The sequence below is a fragment of the Octodon degus genome, unplaced genomic scaffold (assembly GCF_000260255.1).
Source record: "Octodon degus isolate 3935 unplaced genomic scaffold, OctDeg1.0 scaffold00079, whole genome shotgun sequence".
In the NCBI taxonomy this organism is placed as follows: Eukaryota; Metazoa; Chordata; class Mammalia; order Rodentia; family Octodontidae; genus Octodon; species Octodon degus.
In genome coordinates this window covers 10,287,135-10,314,188 of record NW_004524655.1, presented here as the reverse complement: position 1 = coordinate 10,314,188, position 27,054 = coordinate 10,287,135, and the positions used below count along the sequence as shown (strand labels likewise).

The 27,054-nt window shown below is 50.2% G+C and overlaps 2 protein-coding genes and 1 pseudogene across 2 annotated transcripts in view; all 3 read left to right on the top strand.

Annotated features, from left to right (window-relative positions):
• Positions 1-11,134, top strand: part of Bcr (BCR, RhoGEF and GTPase activating protein) — a 162,826-nt gene extending 151,692 nt beyond the window's left edge. The window contains exons 17-23 of the mRNA XM_004636328.2: positions 2,465-2,524; positions 3,611-3,720; positions 5,139-5,278; positions 6,463-6,597; positions 7,316-7,421; positions 8,042-8,204; positions 8,600-11,134. Coding sequence (XP_004636385.1) covers positions 2,465-2,524; positions 3,611-3,720; positions 5,139-5,278; positions 6,463-6,597; positions 7,316-7,421; positions 8,042-8,204; positions 8,600-8,689 — 804 coding nt within the window. The 3' untranslated portion in view covers positions 8,690-11,134. The remainder of the gene's footprint in view (positions 1-2,464; positions 2,525-3,610; positions 3,721-5,138; positions 5,279-6,462; positions 6,598-7,315; positions 7,422-8,041; positions 8,205-8,599) is intronic.
• Positions 11,135-16,557: 5,423 nt separating this feature from the next.
• Positions 16,558-16,879, top strand: LOC101583803 (annotated as a pseudogene).
• Positions 16,880-25,581: 8,702 nt separating this feature from the next.
• The window catches only part of Specc1l (sperm antigen with calponin homology and coiled-coil domains 1 like), a 199,718-nt gene continuing 198,245 nt past the window's right edge, over positions 25,582-27,054 (top strand). The window contains exon 1 of the mRNA XM_023720979.1: positions 25,582-25,702. The gene's annotated coding sequence lies outside the window, so the exon portion shown is untranslated. The remainder of the gene's footprint in view (positions 25,703-27,054) is intronic.

Genomic DNA, 27,054 nt, shown 5'->3' with positions numbered 1-27,054 from the left:
AATAAATCCAAGCCTCGTGCTTGTTTCTCTAGTACTTTAAATAACTAGAAGAGAGTGTGCCACCCTTGTGCTCTTTGGGGTTGGTCAGTACCAAGACAAGGGCCTGATCATTGAGTTTTCCTTTGTGCAGCTTCTACTCTGCCAAGTGGATCCTGTTCTTCGGGGCTAGAGGCCTGGAGGCCAACACTCCAAGCTGGAGATAGGGGCCTGGCATGGGGGTGCTGAATGTCAGTGCCCAGGGTGAACAGGGACTCCCAAACAGGGCTGTCACATCATTCAGCCACTTTGCCAGGAGAACAGGGACCGCATTCAGGGAGCATGGGCCACTGGCCGAGGGGGTTTAGGGCTCTGGGGCCTTCTCCTGGAGTGCTCCCAGCCCACATGTTACTCAGTATCTCCAGATTTGGACCACAGGAAATCAGCCACTTGAGAGACTGAGACACATTGGAATTCCCGTAACCAGTAGGCTCCATTTGGGGGGAGGTGTGTGTTTCCCATTCACAAACAAAAAAGTGGAATGCGGGGGGTGATGGGAAATGTTGACCTTGGTCGGCCAGAGGGAGGGCGGAGCTTCCCTGGAAGCCTGGTCAAAGGGCTTCTGATATCTGAGAGCTGGCCAGTGTGTGCCTGGCTAGCCCCACGGTACTCTTGGAGCAGCGCGACCAAGGATGCGAGAGTCATCTGCCCCCGCTGTGCTGCAGGGCCTCCTCCGGTACTTCTACCCCAGCCAGGCAGGCCGGAGCCGGAGCCGAGGGGCCTCTGCCGAGAAGCGCCTGTGTGCTCGAGGCCCTGCCCTGTGGGACTACATCCGAAACCTGGTGTACAGGGGCAAGGTGGGCCGGCAAGGGGGCTCAGTTACGGGTGGGCGCGAAAGGGTGGGCTTCCCAACAGCCAGGTGTCTCAGACCCCTGCCCCTCCTGTCCTGCTGCTTACCCACTCTAGGGGCTGCTTGTCCCGTGGTTTGTGCCAGTTCCGGGTTTTTGAGGGAGAAGGGGCTTGTGGTGACAACTCTTCAGGGGGCGGGGGAAGGATTTGTCCTGTTCAACTGGCTTCTGGGTTTCTGTTGTTCCTGAGGAAGGGAGTGCTTGTTTTCCATCCACAGAAGGCCCAGATTGCAGTAGTGTCTGGGGTCTCTTGAGGTACAGAAATGTATGATGCCTGTCCTAAGCTCCTGCGTAGACCTGTCACTGTGCTTAGCATTGTTGTATGCATGCTGCTGCCTTACGCGTGTCCAGAAATCGTGAGGTGTGGGCCTTGCTCTTCAGTGGCTTGTCTAGTAGTAGAATTAGCACCGAAGCAAGCAGTAAGAACACACAGCTGTGCCTGAGGTGTTCCCCTCAGCATCTCGTGCTGGACAGTGGCTTCCTGACCTGGCTTTGCACCAGTCACTTGTGAGGTTCTACTTGTGCGAATCCAGGTCTTGCTCAGAAATGTGGGCCTAGTTCTTTGCAAGTAGAGCTCAGGAGGGCGTTTTATGTTTTTGTTTTGTAGGGCTGGGAATCGAACCCAGGGCCTTGCATGTATCAGCGGGCTCCACTGTTGAGACACATCCTCAGTCCTGGGAGGTGTTTCTTTATTGTTTTGTTTTCAGTTTCATCACTCTGTAGTTCACGCTAGCTTTGAGCTCACTTTGTAGCCCAGGCTGGCCTTAAACTCACAGCGACCCTCCTGAGGCAGCTTCTGAGTGCTGGGGTTGCAGGTGTATACCACCAGGCCTGGCTCTGGGTGGTGTGTTAACAAGAACCCCCACCCCCAGCTGCTAATTCACCCAGCCCACCTCATGGGCTCAGCTTTAGTCAGGCACATCTGATGCCGTGCACTTACCAAAAAGCAGGACAGACACCTCCCAGACGCCAGAGCATGTGGCCTGTCTATTTAGGTGACATTAAATGGCAGGTTCCTGCTGAGCACCTGCTGGACAGTGATCTGTGGAGGTAGGGGTGAGAGGGGCTTCCTTCCACCCTGCCCCACCTCCAGTCCACTGTGTGACTTGGGCCTGGGCTCAGTGTCCTTCTGAGCCTGACAGTCAGGGCTGGCCTGAGCTGGGGGCTTTTCTTGCCACAGCCAGACCACAGCACAGAGAGAAATCAGTGTCCGTGATTCCTTGGACAAGGTCTCTGATACGGTGCCCCCTTCCCCAGAAGTTCCTACTGAAATCATTCTGCCCAGTTCTTTGCCCTCATGCAGCACCTTTGACTGACGGAGGCGGGGGCAGCAGGACCTGGGACTCCGTCTTGGGGGAAGGTCTGGTCACTCACTCACACCAGGCCGCAAAGCTCTGAGAGCAGTAAAGCCCCAAGTTCCAGGGCTTTCTGACGGGTTATTTCCTGTCTGTCAGTCCTCCTTGGTTTCTAGATCGAGAGGCTACATTCAGGCTCTGCTTGTTAGGTACAGAGCAGTAGCAGGTGTGGGCTGCCACCAACAGACCCAGGGACCCCTGTTAATCAAGCCTGTTTGCTTTCAGCTGGATCCCCAGGCCCTCCAGGACAGAGACTGGCAGCGGACCGTCATCGCCATGAACGGGGTATGTGCTCACAGGCTCTGTTGGTGCCTGCAGAGATCAGAAAAAGACTAAGGCTGAGCTGATGGCCGAGGAGGGAGAGGGAGGCACTGCAAAGCAGAATCGCTGCACAGGAGTCTTTCCCGTTTGACGGCAGAAATGCAGTCCCTGGCCAGCCCCTGAGCATCCACCTTGAAAAAGGACCCCTAGTGCCACCTGGAAGTGGGCGCCTCAACCTGGGGCCTGAGGGGCTTCCCATAGAAACTGAAGCCTCTGATCAGTCTTCAGCAACCCCTGAAATATGTATACAGGTTGAATATCCCTTATCCAAAATGTTTGGGTCCAGAAGCATTTCAGGTTTCAGGGTTTCTTTTTTCCCTAATAGGGGAATGTTTGCCTACATGAAATGACATGACTAGGGATGAGATCCAACTAAACATGGAATTCATCAGTATTTCGTACCTACTTTACCCCCACACGGAGACGGTAATTTTGAGTGTTTCCCCCATCAGCACAAGGTCAGGTGTGGAACTGTGCACAGGTCCGGGCAGGTCAGCATTCAGCAAGTTTCACACTTTGTAGTGTTTAACCATTTCAGGTCGTCTTGGTTTTTTGTTAGTTTTTTATATTTTTCTCTACCTTTTTGTGGGAGGGGGCTTGAGCCCATGTTCTCTGACATGCCAAGCATGTGCTTGACCACTGTGTCCCCAGGCCCATCGACTTATTTTTAAGATTATTATGAAGGAAGAAAAGAGAAGCTAGGCATGGTGGTACGCTCCTGTAGTTCTACTCAGGATGCTGAGGCAGGAAGATCCTGAGTCTGAGTTCAGCCTGGGCTGCACACCAAAACCCTGTCTGAAAAGAAGCAATAAGAAGCAGTGGGGAGTGGGGGTTGGTTCTGGAGAAACCAGTCCTTCTGCCCTTCTAACCACTCCTGCCTCTGGCTGAATGGGCAGGGCCTCCCCCCAGGGCTGGCCTCACCCCACTCTGGGACCTTGACCTGCTTCCCTGGCAGGTGGAAAGATTTATTGAGACCTCCAAGAGCCCCTGGCACCTCAGGCTATGGGACCAAAAGAGTGAGTTGGCTGTGCCCTTTTTTCCCCACTGCAGATCGAAGTGAAACTGTCAGTCAAGTTTACTAGCAGGGAGTTCAGCTTGAAGAGAATGCCTTCCCGCAAACAGACAGGGGTTTTTGGAGTCAAGATCGCCGTGGTCACCAAGTAAGTGGCAAGGGGTGTGGGTTCCCCCACCAAGGGTGGCTGTGCCTGCAGGCATCTGCAGGAAAGAACAGGCCCAGTTTGTGCAGAGGAGACCTCCAGGGAGCACTTGGTGTGCTTAGCTACCTCCTGTGTTTACTGCAAAACCAGCTCAGGAATGTCCTTCCCTCCTTCCTCTGGCAGCAGTGGGAGGCAGCCCTGGCTCCTGCCTGACTCCAGGAACTGCCCAAATGCAGGGCTTGCTTACCGTACACGCACTCGGGATTTGTTTTGATCCAGGTTCCTGTGGAGGGATTGTCACCCCTGCCCCTTGGTCACAGGTCTGTTGCCAGGGAGGCCTGTTGGTTAGTTCCTGGAGAGTGCAGTCCACTTCCTCCTGATTTCACTCGCTCCATGAGGATGGAAGCCAGCCATGCCCATGACTTTGTGGGTTTTCTAGGCCGGAGCCAACTGGTGTTTTTAAGCACCTCACCTGTCCCCACACCACTTTGGTAAGGCTCTGGGCATGAGAAAAGTGGACATTGTCATGGGGTCTTCCAGAGAAACACTTCTGATGAGGCTGATTAGTGAAAGAGCTTTGATCCGCTTCTAGATTCAGTTCCAAAGTAAAACTAAAAGCCAGGCATGGCAGCACATGCCTGTGACCCCAGCTGTTCAGTAGCCTGAGGCAGAAAGATGGCAAGTTGGAGGTCAGCTTGGCCAAACTCAGACTGTTTCAGAATACAGAAGGCTTAGTGCTCCCTGAGTTCAAGCTCCAGTTACACACACACACACACACACACACACACACCCACCATAAATAAATGTGATATTCTTATTCAGGGTCCTACAAGGAGGTACTGGAATTGCCTATTGCTAAGACTCGGAGGAGAAAAGCATTTAGAATTGCAGGGTGCGTTGGCAGCCCAGGGGAGGCAACACTTCCCGCAGATGTTTGTTCAGTGCCTGCCCCACACGAAGCTTTCTCTTGAGGCCTTGAGGGGAAAGGGGATTCACCTTGCACAGGTGGAAAGGCCACTTCCACGTGCAGTCTTCCAGCCTGAGACCAGACTGCGCTCCAGGAAGTCAAATGCCATCTGTTAAACCGCTTCTTGTGGCCAGCTTCACCCAGAAAAGCTTCCTGCAGCCGGGGTGTAGCCTGCTGGTAGAGCATTTGTCTAGCCTGTGCTAGACAATTCGCAGCACTGGCAGAGAGAGAAGAAAGGGGGAGGCGGCACCTGGCAGCTTCTGGCCCTTAGACAGGCCCTGGTGAAATACACACACTGCTAAGTGGCCTATGCAGGACAAGGGCAGCCATGCACAAGGCTCTGTACACAGCCCCGAGCCAGGCACCTTCAGCACCTTCCCCACCCCTGTCTCCAGGTGTGCAGATGGTTGGCAGGGCTGCCAGGACACTGAAGACATTTCCTGTCCCCCCACAGGCGAGAACGCTCCAAGGTGCCCTACATCGTACGCCAGTGTGTGGAAGAGATTGAGCGCCGAGGCATGGAGGAGGTGGGCATCTACCGCGTGTCTGGAGTGGCCACCGACATCCAGGCGTTGAAGGCAGCCTTTGATGTCAGTAAGTGTCACCTAGCAATAGAGATAGAGCTGGTGGTGTCCACCCTAAGCTCCCAGAGTGTCCTCTTTTTTTTTTTTTTTCCCGGAACCGGGGATTGAACTCAGGCCCTTGCACTTGCCAGCGAAGCAGTTATTGCACTGAGCCATCTCCCCGGCCCCCAGAGTGTCCTCTTTGACCTTTACCTGTCACATCACTCTCTGTACATTTTCATTTCTTGTTTTATTATTAAAAAATATAAGATGAACAGGGTGTAGTGGCACATGCATATGGTTCCAGCTACTCGTGAAGCTGAGGCAGGAGGATTGCATAAGCCCGGGAGTTCAAGCCCAACCAAAGCAACCTAGATCCCCATCTAAAAAAAAAAAAAATCTGATCTTTAAACCATCCTAGCCCCAGCTGCCAAGTTAGACCAGGAGCTTTGCTTCCATGCTGGGGTGGATAGTCGGTGCCACAGCCCAGTATTCTGACCATGCCCTGCTAGAGGGTGTGGTGAGGCAAAGTTCCACCTGTCTCACTAACCTCCTGTGCTAAGAGACAGGCAGAACAGTCCCATGTACTAGGGAAGGACACTGAGGCCCCCTGGGATCCTTGCCCAGCATCTTTAAACTGCAGTGGCACAGAACCAGGACCCACCCAGACGCTGTGCCTGCACACTCCTCCCAGGGCACACACATGCCATCTACCCTGACCTCTGAGGCTCCTGGAGACCCAGCTTCCCTGGCAGACCTTGCCCCTCTGGACCATGAGAGTGGGCCTGGTCTGGAATAGAGGAGGATCAGTGGCCAACTGGTAGCATCAGTTAAGCCCTAAAATGGCTCAAATAATCTTTGCTTAGCAGAAGACACTGGCACCCAGGCATTTGCGACAAGAAAGGTCGCACTGTCTGATTTCTGCCCAGATACCACGTTCTCTTCTGGCCCTGCTGCCCTCTCCTGGCCACGTGCATCTGCCTCTTCCTCTGACCTCCCCCTCTCCAAGCAGGGTAGAGGGGGATGGATGTACACTCCTCCCCGGCACCCCTGCACACTCAGCACCATGCAGATGCTTGGAGGAGTGTGAGGAGCCTTCAGAGGAGAGGGCCCCACGCATGGTCGGCACAGGGCAGCCTGCATCGGCCACGGCATGGGGTTGTGGAAGCCCCAGCTCAGGTTCCGTGTGAAGCTCCATTTCCACGCTCTTTTCAGATAACAAGGATGTGTCAGTGATGATGAGTGAGATGGACGTGAATGCCATCGCTGGCACGCTGAAGCTCTACTTCCGCGAGCTGCCTGAGCCCCTTTTCACCGATGAGTTCTACCCCAACTTTGCCGAGGGCATTGGTGAGCACTGGAGGTCTCAATCTCATGGGAGGCATTCCCCCAAGCCTGCTCCCGTCACCAACAGGGGAACCTGAGTGGCGCCTATCTACCATGTTAGCCTTTTAGTCCCACCTGAGAAACCTGGCTGCATGGGGTGGAGAAAGAACCCAGTCTGTCTTAGAAGCTCCCCGTCCTCAGAGGCTGCCTGCTGTCCCCGCGCCCCCAGTAGCCGAGGGTGAGGTGCTGCAGTGGACATCCCCAGCTGCAGCTTCCAAAGTCACAGCCTTCCTCCCTGCAGAGCAGGGCTGAATGTGGCTTCCCAAGCTGGGGGACACCTCGCCTCTCTAACACTAAATCCTGGCACAGTGAGGCAGACATTCGGAGAGGGCCTTGGCCCTGCAGGGTGGCATCCAAAGGAGGGTGCTAGCATCTGGTCAACAGCTTGCAGCCTCTACATCACCTTAGCACAAGCCTTCAGCAAGGACCCTTCAGCAAGGACTTGATCCCTGCCGCCTGGAAGTGCCTCCAAAGAGGCAATGAGAGAGCCTCCCAGTGTTTGCCCAGGCCTGGGCCTTCCAACCCTCCTTATCCTGCACTGTGCCTGGAGGGGGAACAGGGCCAGGGGTGGGCCTGGACAGTCCACCTTCCATCACAGGCACCAGATGCTCCGCTGGCCACCCTAAGGAGAGGTCTCCAGCCTGCAGTTCTGATTCTGAGATGTAACCCCCCTCTTCTGCAGCTCTTTCAGACCCTGTTGCAAAGGAAAGCTGCATGCTCAACCTGCTGCTGTCCCTCCCAGAAGCCAACCTGCTGACCTTCCTCTTCCTGCTGGACCACCTGAAAAGGTAGCTGTGGCCTTCCATGGGGACCACAACCCAGGAGGTGGTGGTTCCCTGGCACCAAGTGCCTTCTCTCCCTATCTGTCAGCAATATCCCCCCTCTCCTGCACCCAGCCTTAAGCAAAGACAATGTGCTCCAACCCCAACCAACAAGTCTGGACTCTTCCCTTCCCCTGGGTCCTGGCTTAGACCTGTCTCAGCTGCCTGGTAGCCTCAAGTGGTCTTTGCCTTCAGACCCCAGAGTACCAGAGATGGTGTCTTGTTTTTAGCACAGCCAGAGCTGAGTTCCCTCCCTCCCTGCATGGCTGTGCTGTAGGAGCCAGTACAGTACAAGGCATCAGGGGTGTCATCTGCTGCCACGTTCCCTGAGTACCGTAGGGAGGCCCAGCTCCTTTGCCTGTATCCTAAAGGTGGTGTCAAACCAGCATTCTGGCTGGGCATGATGGCACGTGCCTATAATTCCAGCACTCACAAGGCTGAGGCTGGAGTAGCACTGTAAGTTTAAGGCCAGCCTGGGCTACATGGTGACTTCAAGGCCAGCCTGAACTACAAAGTGAGATTCTGTATCGTAAACAAAAGAAAAAGCAAAAACCCAAAACAGCATCTTCTGGTTTGGCTCTTGATAGGGTGGCTGAAAAGGAGACGGTGAACAAGATGTCCCTGCACAACCTCGCCACTGTCTTTGGCCCCACGCTACTCCGGCCCTCAGAAAAAGAGAGCAAGCTCCCTGCCAACCCTACCCAGCCCATCACCATGACTGACAGCTGGTCCCTGGAGGTCATGTCGCAGGTATGGGAACTGTCGCCCTGGCCTGACAGCTGGCCTCTGCCTGCTGCACCCCCACTCCTTCTGACCATTCCCACTGCCATGTGTACGGATGCTGGCCAAGAATTAGCCAGAGGGCCTTGCTTAAAGCCACATGGCTGAGAGAAAGGAGGACCCAGGCCTGTTGGCTCTGTACCTGGCTGGGCTTCATAGGGCTGAGCCACCTGTTGGTCCTGTGGGTGCACCTGGCCTAAATCTTAACCCCAACTCTCACTTTTTCAGAAACCCTATCCTACCCCAAATTTCTTACTGTGAGGAGCAAGAAATGTCATTTGAACTGCTCTTGGGGAGCTGGGCTAAGAAGACCTCCCCACGTGCAGCCATGCACTCTCCTGAGCCACTCTCCTCTTTCTTGGCAGGTCCAAGTGTTGCTGTACTTCCTGCAGCTGGAGGCCATCCCCGCCCCGGACAGCAAAAGACAGAGCATCCTGTTTTCCACTGAAGTCTAAAGGCCCAATATTATCTCCTTACAAGGCCAGCAGAACAGTCTAGAAACCTGTGGTGAAACAGGCAGAGTGGGAACCGAGCCTTCTCGTGGTGTAACGGGGCCATTCCCAAGGGCAAGGCTGTCAGCCAAGAGAAGTATGACAAGCAGGACAGGTGGCCTGCTCAGGATCTGTGCCCCGCAGGTTTGCGATCTCAGGCCGGCCTTGGGACTGTGGTTTTCATACTGCCACCAGAGGGCGCCTCAAGCAAGCATGTCTCCACATGTAGGCCTGGCCCCAGGGAGAGGCCAGCAGGGGAGTGGTTTTTATAAATTTAATTTATCAGCATTTAAAGTATTTCTACTGGATCACTTGTCAAGATGCATCCTCTCCAAAAATAAGGGAACACCACCAGATTCCCTCCCTGTCGTGTCTTGAATAAAGACTGATACTGCTTCCTTTGGCGGAGCAGGAGGGCATCCTGATTTCGCAGGTTTAGAAATTCAGCTTCATTTGTAACAGGGTTTGAGAAGCTAAGTCAACACTGGTGTAGCATTTTGACTCTCTTCACAGCTTGCTGCTTTTTCTTTCTAAGATTTCTGTGCAGAAATGGCCCATTTCCCGCTCTCTCCTGTTGCTTTGTTTTTTCTATTTGTATGCTCCTCAGAGGTCAGCTTCACCTGCAGCCATGAAAGGTCCAGGAGCTAGATACCAGGGGCACAGAGGCTCAGGCCGCCCACCTATGGTTCGTCTCCAGGGAGAGTGATGGCATCCACCAACCCTCACTGCCTGCCTGGCACCCACTCTCCTCTTTGGCTTAAAAAAAAAGACTTCGATTTCCCCGCTGCACCTCGCCCGTGCCGTCTGCTCCCTTGCCCCACACAGACTGCTTCACTTCCTTCCTCCCAGCTGAACAGATTCAGTTCCCTTTTGTAAAAGTTTCCTCTCTGCCGCAGCAGCTTGCTGACAGCTTATTTTAAAACTTTGATCCGAAATAGCCTTTTGATACTTGAATATTTTTAAGTTTTATACATAGTTTCTAATTTTTTTCCTAACAGATTCAGATACCTAATAAGATACTAGAATGTACTCTGTGGACAAACCATGTCCTGGAAGCCTTTGTCTTCCTCTAAGCGCCAGCTCTGTTTTGGCCTGGAGTCATTTCTGACGTCTCTGAGCATCAGACACACTGGGGGGCCTCCCGCCCCAGAGCAGGAGGAAGGAAGGGACCGCCTGCTGCCTGTGCTCCCTGTACCTGTGCCAGAGCTGGCCAGCGGCTTAGAAAAAAGGAACCCGGGAAGCCATCATGTATTTTAAGAATCAAACTATAGATAGTTGCATCTCCCTTTTTAAAGAGGGGCTTGGGCAGGGGATGGAAGACAGGAAATAGAAGTAATCCCCATGCTGGTCCTGCAGAGCTCGGGATGCTGCCAACCGTGGGAGGGAAGCAGGGCATGACTCAGGAAATGTATGTTGGTTGTCACATAAAGGCATCAGTACCTGCTGGGACACTGCCCCATGACCCTTCTCGTGTCAGGGGAAGAGGATGTGTTAGTGGGCAGGAGCACGCGGAGAAATCCCTGGTAACCAGGGACCATGCATCCCCCGCTGCTCTTTCTGCTTGCGAACCTGCCGAGGCAGCAGGCAGAGCAGTCACCAACAGTTCTCCATCTGTGTACAGTGTTTATTTAATTGTGCTTTGTTTCCTCACAGAAAGCAGAGCTGCCCTCCTGGGTGGTGAGGCCAGAGACGGCCTCTGCCTCTGCACATTTCTGGGCCTGGGCTCCTCTGCCCTTGCTGCCCATTCCCGTCTGTCTCAGCAGCCCTGCGAGTGGAACATTTTGCTTAGGCAGTCCAGCCCAGGCCTTGTTTCTGTTCCCTCTGGTGTCTCATGATTTGCATCTGTCGCCTGGAAACTGGAAAGCAATATTATCAATGTCTGTGCCAATTCTCATTCCCTCGCCCACCTTCATCCTCCTATTATTTTTTATTTATATAGGATGTGTGCTATTTAACAATGGAATGACCACTCTCTCTAGTGTAATGGTAACAGCGCTCCTCCAGCACTGGGCCATGACGCCGGTGGTGGCTTGGGACCTGGGGTTGCCCCCTTATTAAGCTGTCTCATGCCTAGCAAACCTGTGGGTTAGCAAAACCAGTGTGAGACTGGAAAAGTGTTCTGCAGGAGTGGGGAGGACTCGGCCCTCCCTCTGCAAAGGAGGTAAAGGCCGAGAGCCCAGTGTGACTATGCACAGGGCTGGTGGCCGCACTGTCCTGCAGGAAGTGATGTATTCTTGCCTCGGGGCCTGAGAGCAGCGAGCTCCAATTCCTGGTGGCAGCCTGCTCTAACCCTCAGTGGCTGGCTGGTCTCTTAGCAGCTGTGATCCTGTTTAAGTTCAGCTGTGTGTGTACCACCATGAGGGAAAAGGACTGCTGACACTTTTATTAAAGTTACCTGAGACTACTTGAGTTGGTGGTGGTTTCTGGATTATAACAAAAAACTATGCTCAGAGCCTGTGGGAGGAGCCAGAGCTTCTGGGGTGGGCGGTGGGGTGGGCAGCAGATGCAGAGGGAGGCTGGGTGCCCTGGTGGTCATGCTGGGCCATCAGCCACCAGCCAGGGAGGAGGGAAGCACTCACTGATAGAGGAAGCCAGGCCTGGTGGGGTCTGGCTGCTCACAGGCAGATAATGGCCAAGCAACATCAGGATGCAGAAGCAGCTGTGATCTCAGAAATGTGGGGAAGGAACTGATTTATCCAGGCACTGTGGTCCTGGCCCAAGTGGAAGAAGAGCAGCGCTTCCCAACTCTGTAGGTAGGACAGCTGGCAGACGGCAGCCAGCCAGTACACCTTTACCCTACTGGGCCCGGCGGCAGGGAGGGCTCTGGCTACACACAACCTGCTCCCAGTTCTCAGCAGTGGTCACTGCCCTGGCATGAGCCCCTCCATCTCAGGTGTTTTCTCCTGGGACAACAGTGGTGGAGCTGCCAGCCTGTAGAGTGGACTCAGACATTCTTAGCCACTTCCAGCCTTGCCCCCAGATACCTGCCTGTATTACGCTGAAGCTGCACCAGCAGACAGGCCTGTCACATCACGTTCTGTTGTCTTTTTTTTTTTTTTTTGCAGTACCAGGAATCGAACTAAGGACCTTCTGCTTGCCAGGCAAGCACTTACTCCATTCTCCTATCTCCCTGGCCCACTCTGTTGTGGTCTTGGAGAGAGTAGGGTCCCATCTCAGCCATCATTGCCCTCAGGACTGACCTTGATACTGCCTGCATCAGGTCACCCTGAGGCTCCCTAGGGAGGGAAGGCCCCCTGACAGACTGCCAGTAGCCAATGATGTGACCAAGAGTGGGTGAGCCCTGCCTTTCTTGTCTTCCCTGGTTCTCATCAGCTCCCTGGTTAGCTCTGTGAGGGAAAAGGGGTAAAGAGACTATGTTAACCTACCTGATGGCTCACTCGTTACATGGTGGTGACTCTTGAGCTTGTCTCCAGACACAAGCAGCATGGAGTGTCACTGTCACTGCTGCTGTTGGACTGATAGTGGGAAATGAAGTTGTAGGAGTGGCCTGTGGAGAGACTGAGCTGATGGCAGCCACCCTCCAGTGACCTGCTGGAGGTCTCATCCACGAGGCTGAGTGTACTCAGATTTCCTAAAGCCTTGCAAGCCCCACCCCCAGATGTAAGCATAGAGACCTGGTCCAGTCCTCATAGGAAAAGTTGCATGTACAATGAACATTAGTCCAACCTGACATCTCTTCACTGGGAAAGAAAAGACACTCACTGGGTGTCCAGCCCCTAAAAAGTACCATTATCTGCCTCATCCTCTTTGGAAAAACCTACAGCCTATTTGCATCTTTCTCAGTGCTTGATTTTCCAGGCAAGAGTTGACCTCTCCCCACCATGTTTCTGAGTAGGGGTTGGGTCTGGCCACACCCAGGCCAGTCAGTGGCTTGACTTGAGCAGAATGATACTGATACTACTGCAAATATCTGAGGTGGACACCTCAAAGAGCTTTCAGAAGCTTCCTAATCCAACCTCTTGGTAGATGGGGAAACCAAGTCCCACAAAGCACCCCAGCCTGCTTGATATTCCCCACCTGGTCGGTGAACAGAGTGGGATCTCCATGTCTTGATGTTCCCCGCCCCCAAACTCACCACCTTTTTGCAGGGCAAGATGAGATGGGGTCTGGACAAGACCACTGATGTGGAGCTACGGCCTGAGAACTAGCATCGTGCCCTATTTGAAGAAAGGGAAACCAGAATCTCATAGAATTTTTTTTTTTTTTTCAGAACCAGGAATTGAACTCAGGCCCCTGTGCCTCCCCAGCCCCAACATGTGGAATCTTTTCTACTCACCCTATAAGGAAAGCCCCACTTAGCTGGGCGTGGTTGCACGTGTATGTAATCCCAGCACTTGGGGGTCTGAGGCAGGAGGATCACTGAGAGTTTGAGCCCAGGCTGGGCTACAAAGTGAGCTTGAAGCCAGCCTGAATAGCATAGTGAGACCCTGTCTCAAAAAGAAAACCAAAAAACCAATTGCCTTAAAAGGAAGCAGAGGGTCTAATGACAGGCTGTCACAGAATGTTCTAGAAAGATAAGCTGTGAGGGGGAGATAAACACCCAGCTCTTAAAGAGGTTCATATGGCCCCTGAGGCAGTGGCTACAGGTCAGTGGGCAGGAGACACACTCTTGGCAGAAGGAACTACCAGACCCAGGGTAGGCAAGCTGGAGTCCAGTCGGCCTAACAAGTGGGAAAGAAGTGCCAGGCAGTGGGTCAGCTGCCAGGTGGAACCTCGTATCACTCCAGCGCTCACAGAAAGGCCAGCCAGGGAAGTGACAGAGACAGGCATGCACATAAGTGGGTTCCAGGAAGAAAGCCTACCATCTCAACTATGACCAGATGGGAAAGGGGACCAGCTGCTTGGGGAAAGAGTGCCAAGAGCCCTAACCCCAGCAGCCTGGCTCAGTATCCCACGGCTGTGAGTTCCAAGGAGGACCTTCTCTGGCCCCTTCTCCAGCTACAGCAGAGGGCCCCAGATGCCCCCAGTCCTTAAGGTTCTGTCCACACACCACCTATGTTCCCATTCCCTTCCTGTCAACACAACTGGGTGGGGCCTGAAACTTTCCATTAAAGCTTTTAGTCCCTGTGAAAACAAGAGCTCCACCATGAGGCTATGTAAGCAGGATTCTAGTCAAAGAAAGAGGCCTCAGGAATGAAGCCAAAACAAGTTTCGGTCCCCATGTAGTTGCTGCCTCAACAGCTACCAAAAGAGAAGGCCCCAGAATGGCAAGTAGGCAAAGACAGTCCAAGCCACCCAGATACAGGCCCTCTCCCAGCGACACAAGTGACCATGCACAGACGGACCTCCAACCCCATTGCACACCCTGTATTGCCTTGCTTGCTGAAACCCCAGCCACAAAGGTGCTGCCCCAACTCTTCTCTGTGGCCATCCAGCCCCCAGTGACCCAACCTACTGTCCTTGCTTCTAGAGTCCAGGCAAACTGGGGCCAGGTGAAGGGAGAGAAAAACAGTTAACAGTGGAGACAGGAAGTGGTGCTGTTTCTTCTGTTTTCTGAAAACATTTCAAACACTGGAAGGGAAGAAGTTACTTGGAACAAACTAAGGTGTCTCAGAGCTTTGCATTCTCTGTTAGATAAACGTCCAGAGCTATGGAACTGCAGCTAATTCCTCTTCAGCCCAGCGGCCACTGCCCATGTCCTCCCCATGCTGCTCTGGGCTGCTTTGGGGGTTCTCCAGGCTCTCCATGCTAAGGCTGTTAGAGACTGAACTGTTGTCTCTTTCCCTTTCCCCTCCCTCAATTCACATGTTGAAGCCCCAGCTCTCAGTGTGACTATTCTAGAGATGAGTCTCTAAGGTAGTGACTAAGGTTAAGAAGTCACGAAGTAAAAAAAAGAAATCACAAAGGTGGGGCCCTGGGGCCCAGGAGATGGCTCAGTAGAATAAGCACTTGCCCGGCAAGCGCAGGGTCCTGAGTTCAATCCCTGGTTCCACCAAAAGAAAAAAAGGTGGGGCCCTAACCCAATAGAACTAATGGCCTTCCTACCCCCTAGGTACTGGGGACCAAGTCTAGTAGCTTCATATCCCCAGCCCCTTTTATTTTTATTTTAAGATTTTTTATTTTTATTTTAAGATTTTATAAATTAAATTTTTTTAAATTTTATTTTTATTCTAAATTGCCTGGGCTGGGCTCACATTTGCAGTCCTCCTGCCATGGATTCTTTTTTTTTTGAAGAACCAGGGATTGAACTCAGGCTCTTGCGCTTGCCAGGCAAGCACTTATCCTACTGAATTATCTCCCTGGCCCCTGTTTTTCAATCTTGAGAAAGGGTTTCACTATGTAGTTCAGGTTGGCCTTGAAATTGCCATGTTGACTAGGCTGGCCTCAAACTTGAAATACTCCTGCCTCACCTTCCTGAGATTGGGACTACTGGAATTGCCCAGCTGATTGACGTCTTTATAAACAGAGGAAGAGACAACTGAGGTCTGACCTTCTACAGAGAACACAGAACAGTCCACGTGAGGGCGCAACTAGAGGAAGCCTTCTACACACCAGGAAGTGGGGCCTCACGAGAAGCCCACCTGATGGTACCTTCGTCTTGGGTTTTTGGCCTCTAGATGTGTGAGACCGTTAGTGCTCATGAGGTAAGCCGGGCTGTGATATTTGTTACGACTGCCCTAACTGACAGATGCAGGGCCTCTGGGTCAGTTTGACCATTCCCTGTGGAAACAGCTCTGAAACCTGAGCCTCCGCATTCTCTCCCTCACTGCTCTGTGTTCATGAGCATCTTAAAGGGGCTTCAGGTATCCGCCAACCACACAGAAGGCTGTGTGCTGTCACTTTCCTCAGATGAGCCTCTGGAACAGACACGCCCATGTGGCCTCTCCTAAGGTCGATCCAAATAAATCCCTGCAGTGTGTGAGCCCCTAAAGCCTCAGAACTCGAGCCACTGTGCAGGCGTGGAACATGGAGAAACACGCCAAGCTTTGGCCCATGAGTTGGACTGTTTTGCTGCAGAGGTTTTCCAGGCCATGGTGCTCTGAAGATGCCCAAAGCCTCAGAGCAACATCTTCCTCAGACCCCACGGCTGGTCCATCTCAAGTCCCACTGTCCCAAGAGATCCTCTGATTCCCAGGCCCCTGGGATTCCCAGGCCAGGCAGCCCAGGAGCAGCAAGGGGCAGGAGGCTGGGTGGAGCTGACCTAGTTTGTGATAATTTCCTAATGCAGCCACATAAAACTAATACCATCACACAGCTAATAAGTCAAGAGGCCATGGGCAGCTTACAGCTTTCTGATTCCCATTTCTAAATATATTCCTCCTCCAGGCAAACATCCATTAGCCCCTTCCACATGGTAGGGACACAGGCCTAAAGGGCTGGGGTGTGGGCCATGGTGCCAGATACAGTGGCTGTTTCTGCACTTCGCAGTATTCAGCACAGTGGAGGAGTGAGGGGAGGGCTCACCCTATCTAGGGGCTTTTTTGGTCAATGTCTACAAGCCCTTCTCCCACTAGCACCCCTGCCCACAAAGGCCCCTAAAAAAGTGGAGAATGCCTTTCCCTCCTGTCTCCTTATTCACTTCCACCAGTGTTCACAGACCTCTGAGTCCTGACCCCCACCCTGGCGAGTGCATCCCCCCTCAGATTAGAAGCCCATTGCTTCTGCCTCACAAACACTCTCAACTCATTTCTAGCTATTAGACTCCCGGGGTGGGGTGGGGTACAGGGAGATAGCTCAGTGGTGCAGCGTCTGCCTAGCAAGCCTGAAGTTATGCCTTTGATTCCTGCCACCAAAGAAATAAATAAAAATAGGGTGACATTCAGCTGGCCGTAGGTGCACTGACTTTGCACTGACTTTTCCACCTTAGAATCATGACCCAGTTCGTCCATAACCTTGCAGAGAAGGCCCGGGCTCTAGTGACTGCTCGAAGCCTCGATTGGCCACATTTTGGCATTAGGCCAAGGTTGAACTGGTTCCTCCAACCCCTGCTGAGATCCCTGCAGCTATTCAGAGCCTGGGGAAAAAAAAAAAAAAAAAAAAAAAAAAAAAGTCCATAGTGCTCAAACTGGTAGCTTCAAACAGCTCACAGTAAAGGAAGCTGTGCTGAATGGCTTGGTGACCACTGAAGTGTGGACGTGGTTTTATATTGAGGAGATCATAGGCAAGCGTGGCATCATTGGCTATGGTATTTGAATGTCTATGTCTAACATCTGACTATATTGAATTTAGTATTTGAGTGTTCCTGGATCACGTGTGATCAGAATTATCTGCTCTCTGAATAAAATGAGATGTGTCAAAACCAAATAAATATAAATAAATAAAAAGCATGAAAGGGGCATTGGGTGTGGCTCAGTGGTAAAGCGCTTACCAAGCGTGCATTAGTGCGCATGAAGAGCTCTGTGTTCCATCCGGGAGGCAGAGACAGTGAGGCAGACAGAGAGAGACGGACTGAGAAAGAAAAGGAACCATAAAAGAGCCTGATCTCCTGCTGCCCCTTTCCTCATGGCCTCTTCGAGAAGAGAGAATAGGCATATTGAGAGCCTTTGGGGTGCTACAGAATTCCTGCAAGGTTAGCCAGGGGTTGAGGCATAGCCCTTTAAGCCCAGCACTCTGGGAGGCTGAGACAGGAAGATCACAAGCCCAGCCTGGGCAATTTAGTGACTTAGCAAGACCCTGTCTCAAAAATAAAAACAAACAAGGCTGGAGATGTAGCTCAGTATGAAGGCCTTGGATTTGTGCTCAGTACAACAACAACAAGCACAACAACAATGAAACAATCCCAGAATGTTCATGTGGAAGTAGGAAACCCAGCTCAGGGGTCTGTATGTGGAATTTAGAGACCTATTTAGGCTGTAACTCTTGGTTCATTAACTTAGCTCTGTGAGTCTCACCTTCCCTATGGTGGAAACCTTGGGAGTCTCTGCTTCTGGCTCATCCCTGCTCTTCCTTTGTCTGCACCATGACATGTATGTAGTTGATCTCCTGTGCTCCCCAGCTGGGTTAGCTGGCTTTCCATTACTGCAGCAAATACCTCTGAGATCACCTGCTTATCAGAAAAAAAAGTACGTGTTGGCTCTTGGCCTCAGTGAACAGTTGGCTGGCCCCATAGCTTTAGGCCTATGGTGGGACAGCATATCATGACAGGAGCATGTGGCAGAGGGAAGCCACTTGCCACATAAACCAGAGGACAAAATGAAACAGGAAGGAAGGAACCAGTGTCCTTTAGGGCCTCTGGAGGACACACCCCAATGACCTAAGGCCCTCTGTCCAGATTCCACCTCTTAAAGGTTCCACTATGTTCCAATTGCCTCAGTCCGTTACAATATCCAAGAGACTTTCAGGGAAACACTTGTATTTACTTTTATTATAAAGGCTACAAATGGGCCGGGGAGATAGCTCAGTAGATTAAGCGCTTGCCTGGTAAGCACAAGGGCCTGAGTTCAATCCCCGGTTCCGCAAAAAAATAAAAATAAAAATATAAATAAAAATAAAAAAATAAAGGCTACAAATCACAAACAGCCCTATGTAATCATTCACACAGGGCAAGGTATGAGGGGTGGTTCAGAGCTTCTATCTCCCCCTGAGGCAGGTCAACCTCCAAATATTCAGCAGCTCAGAAACTCCCAACCCATCCTTTTGGGTCTTCATTACACAGGCATGACTAATCAGTCATTGGCCATGGATGATCAGTTCAACCTTCAGCCCCTTTTCCCTTTTTAGGTCTGTGGTTTGTGTGTAGATCCAGGGGTTCCAACTCGGGCTAAAAGTTTCAATGCTTTTATCACGTTTTTGGTTTCACTGGCAGAGGAGTGGTTTCACTCCAGCACTACCCAGGAGTCCCCAGTCATCACATTGACATGCATGAAGATATTTCTTGGAGATTCCAAAATAGGTGTTGTATACCATTAATTAAGATGAAAAACAACTTGTACATTTCTTATTATGTAGCATGTTATAGCTTGTATCCAGATGTCCTTCCGAAGCCTCATGTGGTCATAGGTGGATGATGGCTGAATCGAGGGTGCGTGATGCTGAATTAAGTGTGTGGTGCTGGGACTAAGTGTGTAATGCTAGGATTATCAATATGATGCTGAGATTGTCAATATGATGCTGGGATTAAGGGTGTTCCACCCTGAGCATGAGTGCTACTCACCAGCCTGGATGGAAAATAAGGGACAGAAAGAGGGCTGCTGTTGTTGCTTGCTGCTGCTGCTTCACTGCTTTGCTGTGTCTGCCTGCCCTGCTTTGCCATGAACTGTTTCTCCTCTGTGATGCTCCCCTGCCATGCCGCTCTGCCTTGGAGCCAGCCGACTAGGGGCTGAAACCTTTACGAACTGTGAGCCAAAATAAACTTTTCCTCTTTTGACTTGTGGGCATTGGGTATTTTGTCTGAGCAACAAGAGAAACATAACTAAAACATACCACAGTATCATACCAGTGCTAGGTGGGGTGGAATCAAGATTCTAAAAAAAGAGTTATTTCTCTCTACAGATGGGGATTGGAGGCTAAGAAAGGATAAGTAATGTTTCCTAAGTCCTTAGCTTATATCATTGCCTGCTTTGGGGATGCGTAGTGTCCAGGTAGATAGCCATTATCTGCATCATTACAGAGTATTAGCCATATATTTCCTGAGTGAAAGCCATTAAAGAGAAATGTGGCTTGCAGGAGGCATTTAATAGGGTGAGGACTTGTTATTTAGTCCCCAGCACCCCAAGAGGCCTGGGAGTACTGTCATTGTTCACAAGAGCCATAGTTATACAAAAGTCACTATCATACAGCTAGTGGCTGTGGGGAATCACAGAGCTGGCACACGGGCAGCACTAGACCACTGTTTCCTTCCCCTCTCTGGCCTCGGCTTCCTTGATTTTAAAATGAGGATCTGACACTCCCCTACCTCTTTTGTCCGTGAAGGGGGATGGATGTGCGGACTGGTGTTGTTTTCTGTACTTTCTTCATGTAGCTGCAGTGTCTGAGCACTCCAAGGAGCCTACTTGGTTTTAGGCATGGATGCTGGGTACATGGGGGTGGGCAACTTTGGCTGCAGAAGGCAAACAGCACATTTCTGTTTTCAAACAGGTCCTTGTTTGACTAACAGTTGCAATTTCTCAGGACCTAGTCTCTGTGGGCTCCAAGGAGAACATGCCAGAAATCCCAAGCCTGATGTCCTGGCACTGAACTCAGAACTGATCTTTTGCTAATGGCTGGAAACAGTTGTTTTCTGATTAGGACTTGGCCTGCAGCCGCCACTGGTCGCGGCTCCTCCAGCTGCTTGCACATGGAGGGAGCTGGGCCCAAGAGTGACCTGGGTGGATCTCAGGGTATGATGCTCAAAGTGAGATAAGCAGGTACTTGAGAAACCAGAGGCCCTGGGCTTAAAGGAGAGCCCTGGCTGTTGATCTTGACCCATCTCAGGATGAGATGGCAGGAAGGGTCTCACAGAAGGGGAAACAAAACATGAGCCCCCTAGGTTGGGTACTCTGAGCCCATGAACGGAGCTCATGGCTACATCCCAACACAGATGCCCGGATGCTGGGCCCTGGGAGATGCTCACATGCAAATAGATGGTCTTCTACTTAGGTACTTTGCTACATGTTCCCCAAAGGGAAGGGCCCCAACTCAAATCAGGGGCCCTTTATCACCTCCCCTCTTGGCTCATAGTCAGCAGCTGCCCCAAGTGCCTAGTCATTCTGTCCTTCCAGTCCTGATGACAGGGGAGCCAAGCCAGGTCGGAGTGAGGCTGATGCGACCACCAGATGCCAATGCTACAGCCCAAACACAGACTGTCTCAGGTCCCCTAGTACTGGGACCAGCATGACCAGCTCTAAGCTTAATGTTTAAAGCTAAAGGGCAATTTGGGGTGTGTGTGTGTGTGTGTGTGTGCGCGCGCGCGCGCGTGCTGGTCATTGAACTCAGAGCCACAGGCATGATAGGAACATACTCTGAGCAACAAATCTTGCCTTAAAGGTTAATTTTCAGAAAGTAAAATCATAACTCTCATCCAAGTATAAAATAAGATACATATCAAAAGGTTCATTTAATGCCTTAATTAAACGAGGGAACTGGAAAGATGTTACTATTAATTCAAAGAAGAATTAAAAGATTGAATATTAGTAGATTTGAAATATTGAAATAAAACTTGCAAATGGAGGTAAAACTGGCTTTTCAATTACAAGGAAGGGGTGTCCTTAGGCAAGAATCATTTTCATCACTATGGACTTTCTATAAAATAGCTCAAAGAAATCAAGACATGAAGGGCCGGCCAGATAGCTCAGCGGACTAAAGCGCCTGCTTAGGTAGAGTGCAGTGGCCAGGGTTTGAGCCGTGCTGTGCTGTGCTGGCCTCGTCCCCAGGACTCCCTGAGAGTGTGATTGAGACTGGGCACTGTGGCATGTGCCTGTAATCCCAGTTCTTGGGAGGCTGAACACAGGTGGATCACTACAAGTCTGATCTACATAGTGAGACACTGTACACCCTGTAGACCCTGTACTAAATACGGAAAAAGAAAGAAAGAGAAAGAAAGAAAGAAAGAAAGAAAGAAAGAAAGAAAGAAAGAAAGAAAGAAAGAAAAGAAAAGAAGAAAGAAATCAAGATATGGTGGTAGAAACCTGTAATTCTAGCATTCTTGGAGGCTGAGGTAGGAGGATTGAAAAATCAAGCCCACAGTGGGCAACTTAGTGACTTAGCAAGACTCTTTCTAAGAATATTTTTAAAATAATGAAAAAGAAAAAAAAAGGGCTGTGTATGTAGCTCAGTGTGAAGGCTCTTGGTTCAATACTGATGATCATGCTAGGGTTTCAATATGCAACCCAGACTCATAGTGATCCTCCCATTTTCAGCCTCCCCAGCACTGGGATTATAGGCATCTGCCAGCACACCAGCACAGAGTGCCTGGGGCGGCATGTGGTGGCAGGGATCAAACTCCCGGTCCCTGCACTTGCCTAAGCAGGCACTTAGTCCACTGAGCTATCTTACCAGCCAAGAATCAGATCATTTACAAGGGTTTGCTCTAGCACGGCTTTGTATCGGAAACATCAGTGATCTTTTCTGCTTATTCTAATTCTCTTTATACCAATAACTCACAACTGGGACAACCCAAATATTTATAAACAGGAGAATGGATAAATCATGGTATGATAAATGCATATAATAGAATGCTACGGGGGCTGGGGATATAGTGCAATGGTACAGTACTTGCCTAGTATGCTCAAAGTCCAGAGTTAAAGCCCCAACACCACACACATACACAGAGAGACACACAGCATGTGGGGGAGGATACTTGTTAGCAACCAAATGATTTTAAGAGGTTTGTTTGTTTGTTTGTTTTTGTGCTACTGGGGATCAAACTCGGGACTTTGCACTTGCTAGGCAGGCAGGTAAGCCACTGAGCTATCTCCCCTGCCAACCAAATGATTTTAAGCAGAAAACAACTGTTCCTAAGCATTTCAAAAGATTATTTCTGAGTTGGATATTAGGCTTGGGATTAAATACACACAAGAAGATGAATGAAATCTCAGACCTAATTTTGAGTGACAGAAGGCAGAAAAAGTGCTGACCAGATAGCTCAGCGGACTAACCCGCCTGCTTAGGCACAGCACAGTGGCCAGGGTTCATCCCCGGCATGCAGTGCCGGCCTCCCCCTCGAGCATGCTGAGACAGCTATTGAGACTGGGTTTAGGGGCGTGCACCTGCAATCCCAGCATTCAGGAGGCTGAACACAGGAGGATCACTATGAGTATGATCTACATAGTGAGACCCTGTAGACCCTGCAGACCCAGTACCAAATACATTTCTTTTTCTTTTTCTTTTTTTTTTTTTTTTTGGTGGAACCAGGGATTGAACTCAGGCCCTTGTGCTTTCCAGGGAAGCACTTATTCCACTGAGCCATCTCCCTGGCCCCCAAAATACATTTTTTTAAAAAGGCAGGAAAAAAAAAAAGTACCAGGTGTGGTGGCACTGCCTATAATCCCAGCATTCTGGGATAGAGGCTGAGGCAGAGGATCCAAGGTTCAAGGCCAACATGGACAACTTAGAGAGTTAGCAAGGTTGTCTCAAAATGAAAAAGGGCTGGGAATGAAGCTCATTGGGAAGTGTGAAGGCCCTAGGTTCAATCCCTAGTAACACAAACAAACAAACAAACAAACAAAGAACAACACATACCTGTCGTAGGCTGAGTCATGGCCCTGAAAGACTTCAGATTCTAATCTCTAGCATCTGTAAATGTTACCTTAGTTGGAAAAAAGGCCTTTGCAGATATGATTGAATTAAGAATCTTTTTTTTTCTTTGTACTGAGAATAGCACTCATAACCTCGCATCTGCCAGGCAGGCACTGTGCTGATCAGCTATATCCCCAGCCCTAAGTTAAAAAAGTAAGAGTTTTTTGTTTTTTTTTTTTTTTTTTTTTTTTTTCAGAACTGGGGATTGAACTCAGGCCCTTGCACTTGCCAAGGAAGCGCTTACTCCACTGAGCCATCTCCCCGGCCCCTTAAGAGTTTTTTTTTTAATTCAACAGTATTTGCTGTAGTGTATAATGTTGTATTCAAATTAGTTATTAAATTAAGACTCTTATGATAGGTGATTATCCTGTGTTATCCAGGTTGTGCATCATGAGTGTTATTATAAAATCAGATGGTAAACTGGGCCTGGTGGTACATGCCTGTAATCTCAGTAATTGGGAGGCCAGACAAAAGAATGCTGTGAGTTGGAAGCCAGCCTGGGGTACATAGTGAGTTCAAGGCCTACCTGCAATATCCAGTGAGACCCTGTCTCAAAAAAAAGAAAAAAAGCAAGCAAGTTACTTGAGTATGTATAGTACTATAGGTGCATTTAAAAAAAAAAAAACTAATGTATCTGTTTACTTGGATATTTATATTCATAAATTCTCTAAGATATTAAGAATTGAATACAGTTAGTTGCATCTGGGAAACTGCTGGAGGAAGGACTGGGTTCAGATGGTGGTTTCTGGAAAAAAAAGGCTTTTTTTGTATATTGGGAATTGAACCTGGGCTACCTGCCCACCCTTATTTATTTATTTTATTGTGAGACAGGGCCTCACTAAGTTGCCCAGGCTGGGTTCAACTTTTGAGCCTCCTGACTCAACCTCCCAGAGTTCTGAGATTATAGGCATGCACCACCATAGCTGGCTCACCTCCTGAATATTGACACATGTAAATGTGTTAGGAATGCATTGAGATAAATTTTATTATTTATTTTGAGGTACCAGGGATTGAACTCAGGACCTTACACTTGCCAGGCAAGGGCTTATTCGACTGAGCCATCTCCCCGGCCCTAAATTTGAAAACTTAAAACCCAAACCATAAGAGAGTTATATAAACAACCTTATGCCAATGACTTTGAAAACAGAAAAAGATACTTTACTTTTTTTTTTTAACAGATACTTTTCTGCAAAAATAAAACAGCAAACAACAACAAAAAAGCGCAGCAAGAAACAGTCTAGATTTACAACTGTTAAAGAAATTCAATGCTACATTAACATTCCATTCCTTCAAAAAAAAAATTACAGAAAACAGAACCAATGTACCACGCCTGCCTGATTTTGTAGCTCAACAACCATTCAAAAGAACAGAAAATTCTGTTCTACTTATCTTCTAAATAAAGCAGAATTTAGTATAAATTTAATACCAAACCGTTTATGAGTAATATAAGGAAGCAAAAATAGAGTCCAATCATACACATACATGAAAAAATGCTGAGTTAAATTTTAGCAAATAATTTAGCAATGTATGAAGAACTTATATTTCTTCTAGGACGTAAAGAAACATTTATTCGGATTAGAGCCTGCTTAGGTAGACGCAGGGGCCAGGGATTCGATCCCTGGCCTGCCATGCCAGCCCCGCCCCCGGGCAAACTGAGATGGCCAGAGAAGCAGGGCGTGGTGGCGTGTGCCTGTAATCTCAGGGTTTGGGAGGCTGAAAAGTAGGAAGGATCACTACAAGTCCGATCTGTGTAGTGAGACCTTGTAGATTCTGCACTAAATACATAAAAAAGAAACATTTGTTAATGTGATTCAAACTATGAAAGGAAAAAAAAAACACCTGTACAATATTTGCATGGGGTCTATTTGCAACGTAATAGAAACTCCTTGACTTCAAGACATTTAGCCCTTTTTTGGAGATAGGGTCTTGCCGTAGCCTAGGTTGGCCTCAAATTTAGGGTGATCCTCCTGCTTCAGCCTCCCCAGTGTTGGGTTTACCGACGTGCGGACACCACGCCCGGCTTTTTTTTAGTCTTTTTGTTTATTTATTTATTTTTTTAAAATTATTTATTTATTTATTTATTTATTTTTGTGTGTGGCCAGCTCAGCCCACCAGGGGGTGGGGCTGGCTGGCATGTGGTGCTGGGGGATTGAACCGAGGTCCCTGTGCTTTGCTTAGCTTAGCTTGTTCTAAGTAGGTGCTTTAGACCACTGAGCCATCTCACCAGCCCCTTTTTGTTTATTTTGGTTGTTCACTTTTATGTGTGTTCCCTGGGGAACGGAGAGCGCCAGGACAGCAGGGCTTGAGCGTTTTTTCTCATCAGCTGGCTCAGGTATAGCACAGGCCTTGCCATACTAAATATGTGCTACACTGAGGATGGACCAAGTGTTTGCCGAGGAAAGAAAGCATCTAGGTCCAGCACACTTCGCAAGCACAGTCAACAACTCTCAGAAGACCCTCCCTTCTTGGTACAAGTCTTCAAAGCGCCGGGGCCACACCTGACGCATGCGCATTGCCAGCCCAGCGAGGGGCGGGACCGCCGTGGGTGGGCGGGGCACTGGCGCCTGCGCCTTGGGGGATGGGGGCGTGATAGGTGCGGCGCCTGCGCAGGCAACGGTGGCCGGGAGGGGCGGGGAAGGGGCGGCCTGGAGGTGGGGACCGTGAGGGCGGTTGGGCGGGCCGGGCGAGAGGCGCCGCGGGGTTGGTTGCTGCCCTGGGGCCGGAGTCAACGGATCCGGGCCGCGCCACCGCGCGACCTCGCTGCCCGGTCTCCGCGCGAAGCGAGCGAGGCGGTGCTGCGCGGTAAGAATTAGGTCGGGTCTCCTCAGCATTCTCCGGCGGATCAGTTTATCGCCTCAGCGCCGCCCGCGCGGCCAGGCCCGGGCAGCCCCGCAGACCCCGGCGGGCCCCGCGCCTGCGCCGTTTCCCTACTGGGCCCCCAGCCCGTCCGCGCCTGCGCTGTCCCTTTTCTGGGCTCTCTGGCCGGTCCCTAGTTTGCCCAGTGGATCCCCGGAACCGGAGGGCGTCTGGGCGGTTGTCGGGTTCCAGGCGGTTCTGGGTCACTCGCCTCCGCGTCGAGAAGGAGGCTGCGTGCTACTGTCGCACTTTGCTTTCCTCGCGCCCCTGCGGAGACTGGGGCCACCGCCCGGTAGCCCTGGTCCCTTGCCTGGGTTCGGGACCGCGTTCCTCCGGGAGTCCCGAAAGTTGAGCGCGGGGGAGGTGGGGTCGCGAGCCGGGGATGCCGGCGGTGCGGCGGGCGGTCGCTGTATCTGAGGGGCCGCGCCCCGCTTGCTGGAGAGGGTATCTCGGAGCGGGCGAAATTTTCTTTATTGTTGATACCTGCTTGATTGTATCAGAATGGATATGAATTATCCATTGTGTTGCTGAGGAAACTGCATTCCCATCAACTTGGTGATTGTCTAGTTAAGTTTGAGTAGTTGGGGAAGAAAGCAGTCTCCAGGTAGGTTTAACCTGTTTATAAAAACAGGAATTCTTTTTGGTCGTTCAAATGTTGGGAGCTCTGATTTGTTGATGCCCTTTGTTCTGAAGAACCAGGAATTTTTTTTTTTTTTTAATAATTTCGCCCCGTTGATGACAGAAATAGCCGTTTTGTTGTGAAGAGTATCTCAAACAATTGAGAACGGTTGCATAATTTTACATCTCTTATAAGAACCTTAAAAAATATTGTAGAGCCCAATACTTGGCTGTCACTTAAGAAGGGGCTTCTTAGGATGAATTCAGAGGTGTGGGTTTTGCAGACGGTAGCTGAGTTTTCTGAAAGTTTTCAGTGAGAGGATTGCGGTTTTGCTAATGTAGGTAATACCAAAGGAATTGTGATTCTCTTTCCATCCAATTAAGGATGGAAAATTTTTGAAAAAAGTAGATCTGTATTGAGCATGTACGGACTTCAGTTCTTGTCATTAGTATCTGAACAATACAGTGTAACAGCTACTTAAAAGAAAACCCCACTGTTTATATAGGATTTTGATGGTATTAGCCAATATCCTCTAGAGGATTAAAGTTTACTGGAACGTTTGTGTAGGTTATGTGCAGAACTTTGCCATTTTGTGTAAAGGACTTCAGTGTTCACGTTTTTTGGCTATCTGCAGGGATCCTGGAACCAATCCCCCGGTGATTTTTTTTTTTTTTTTTTT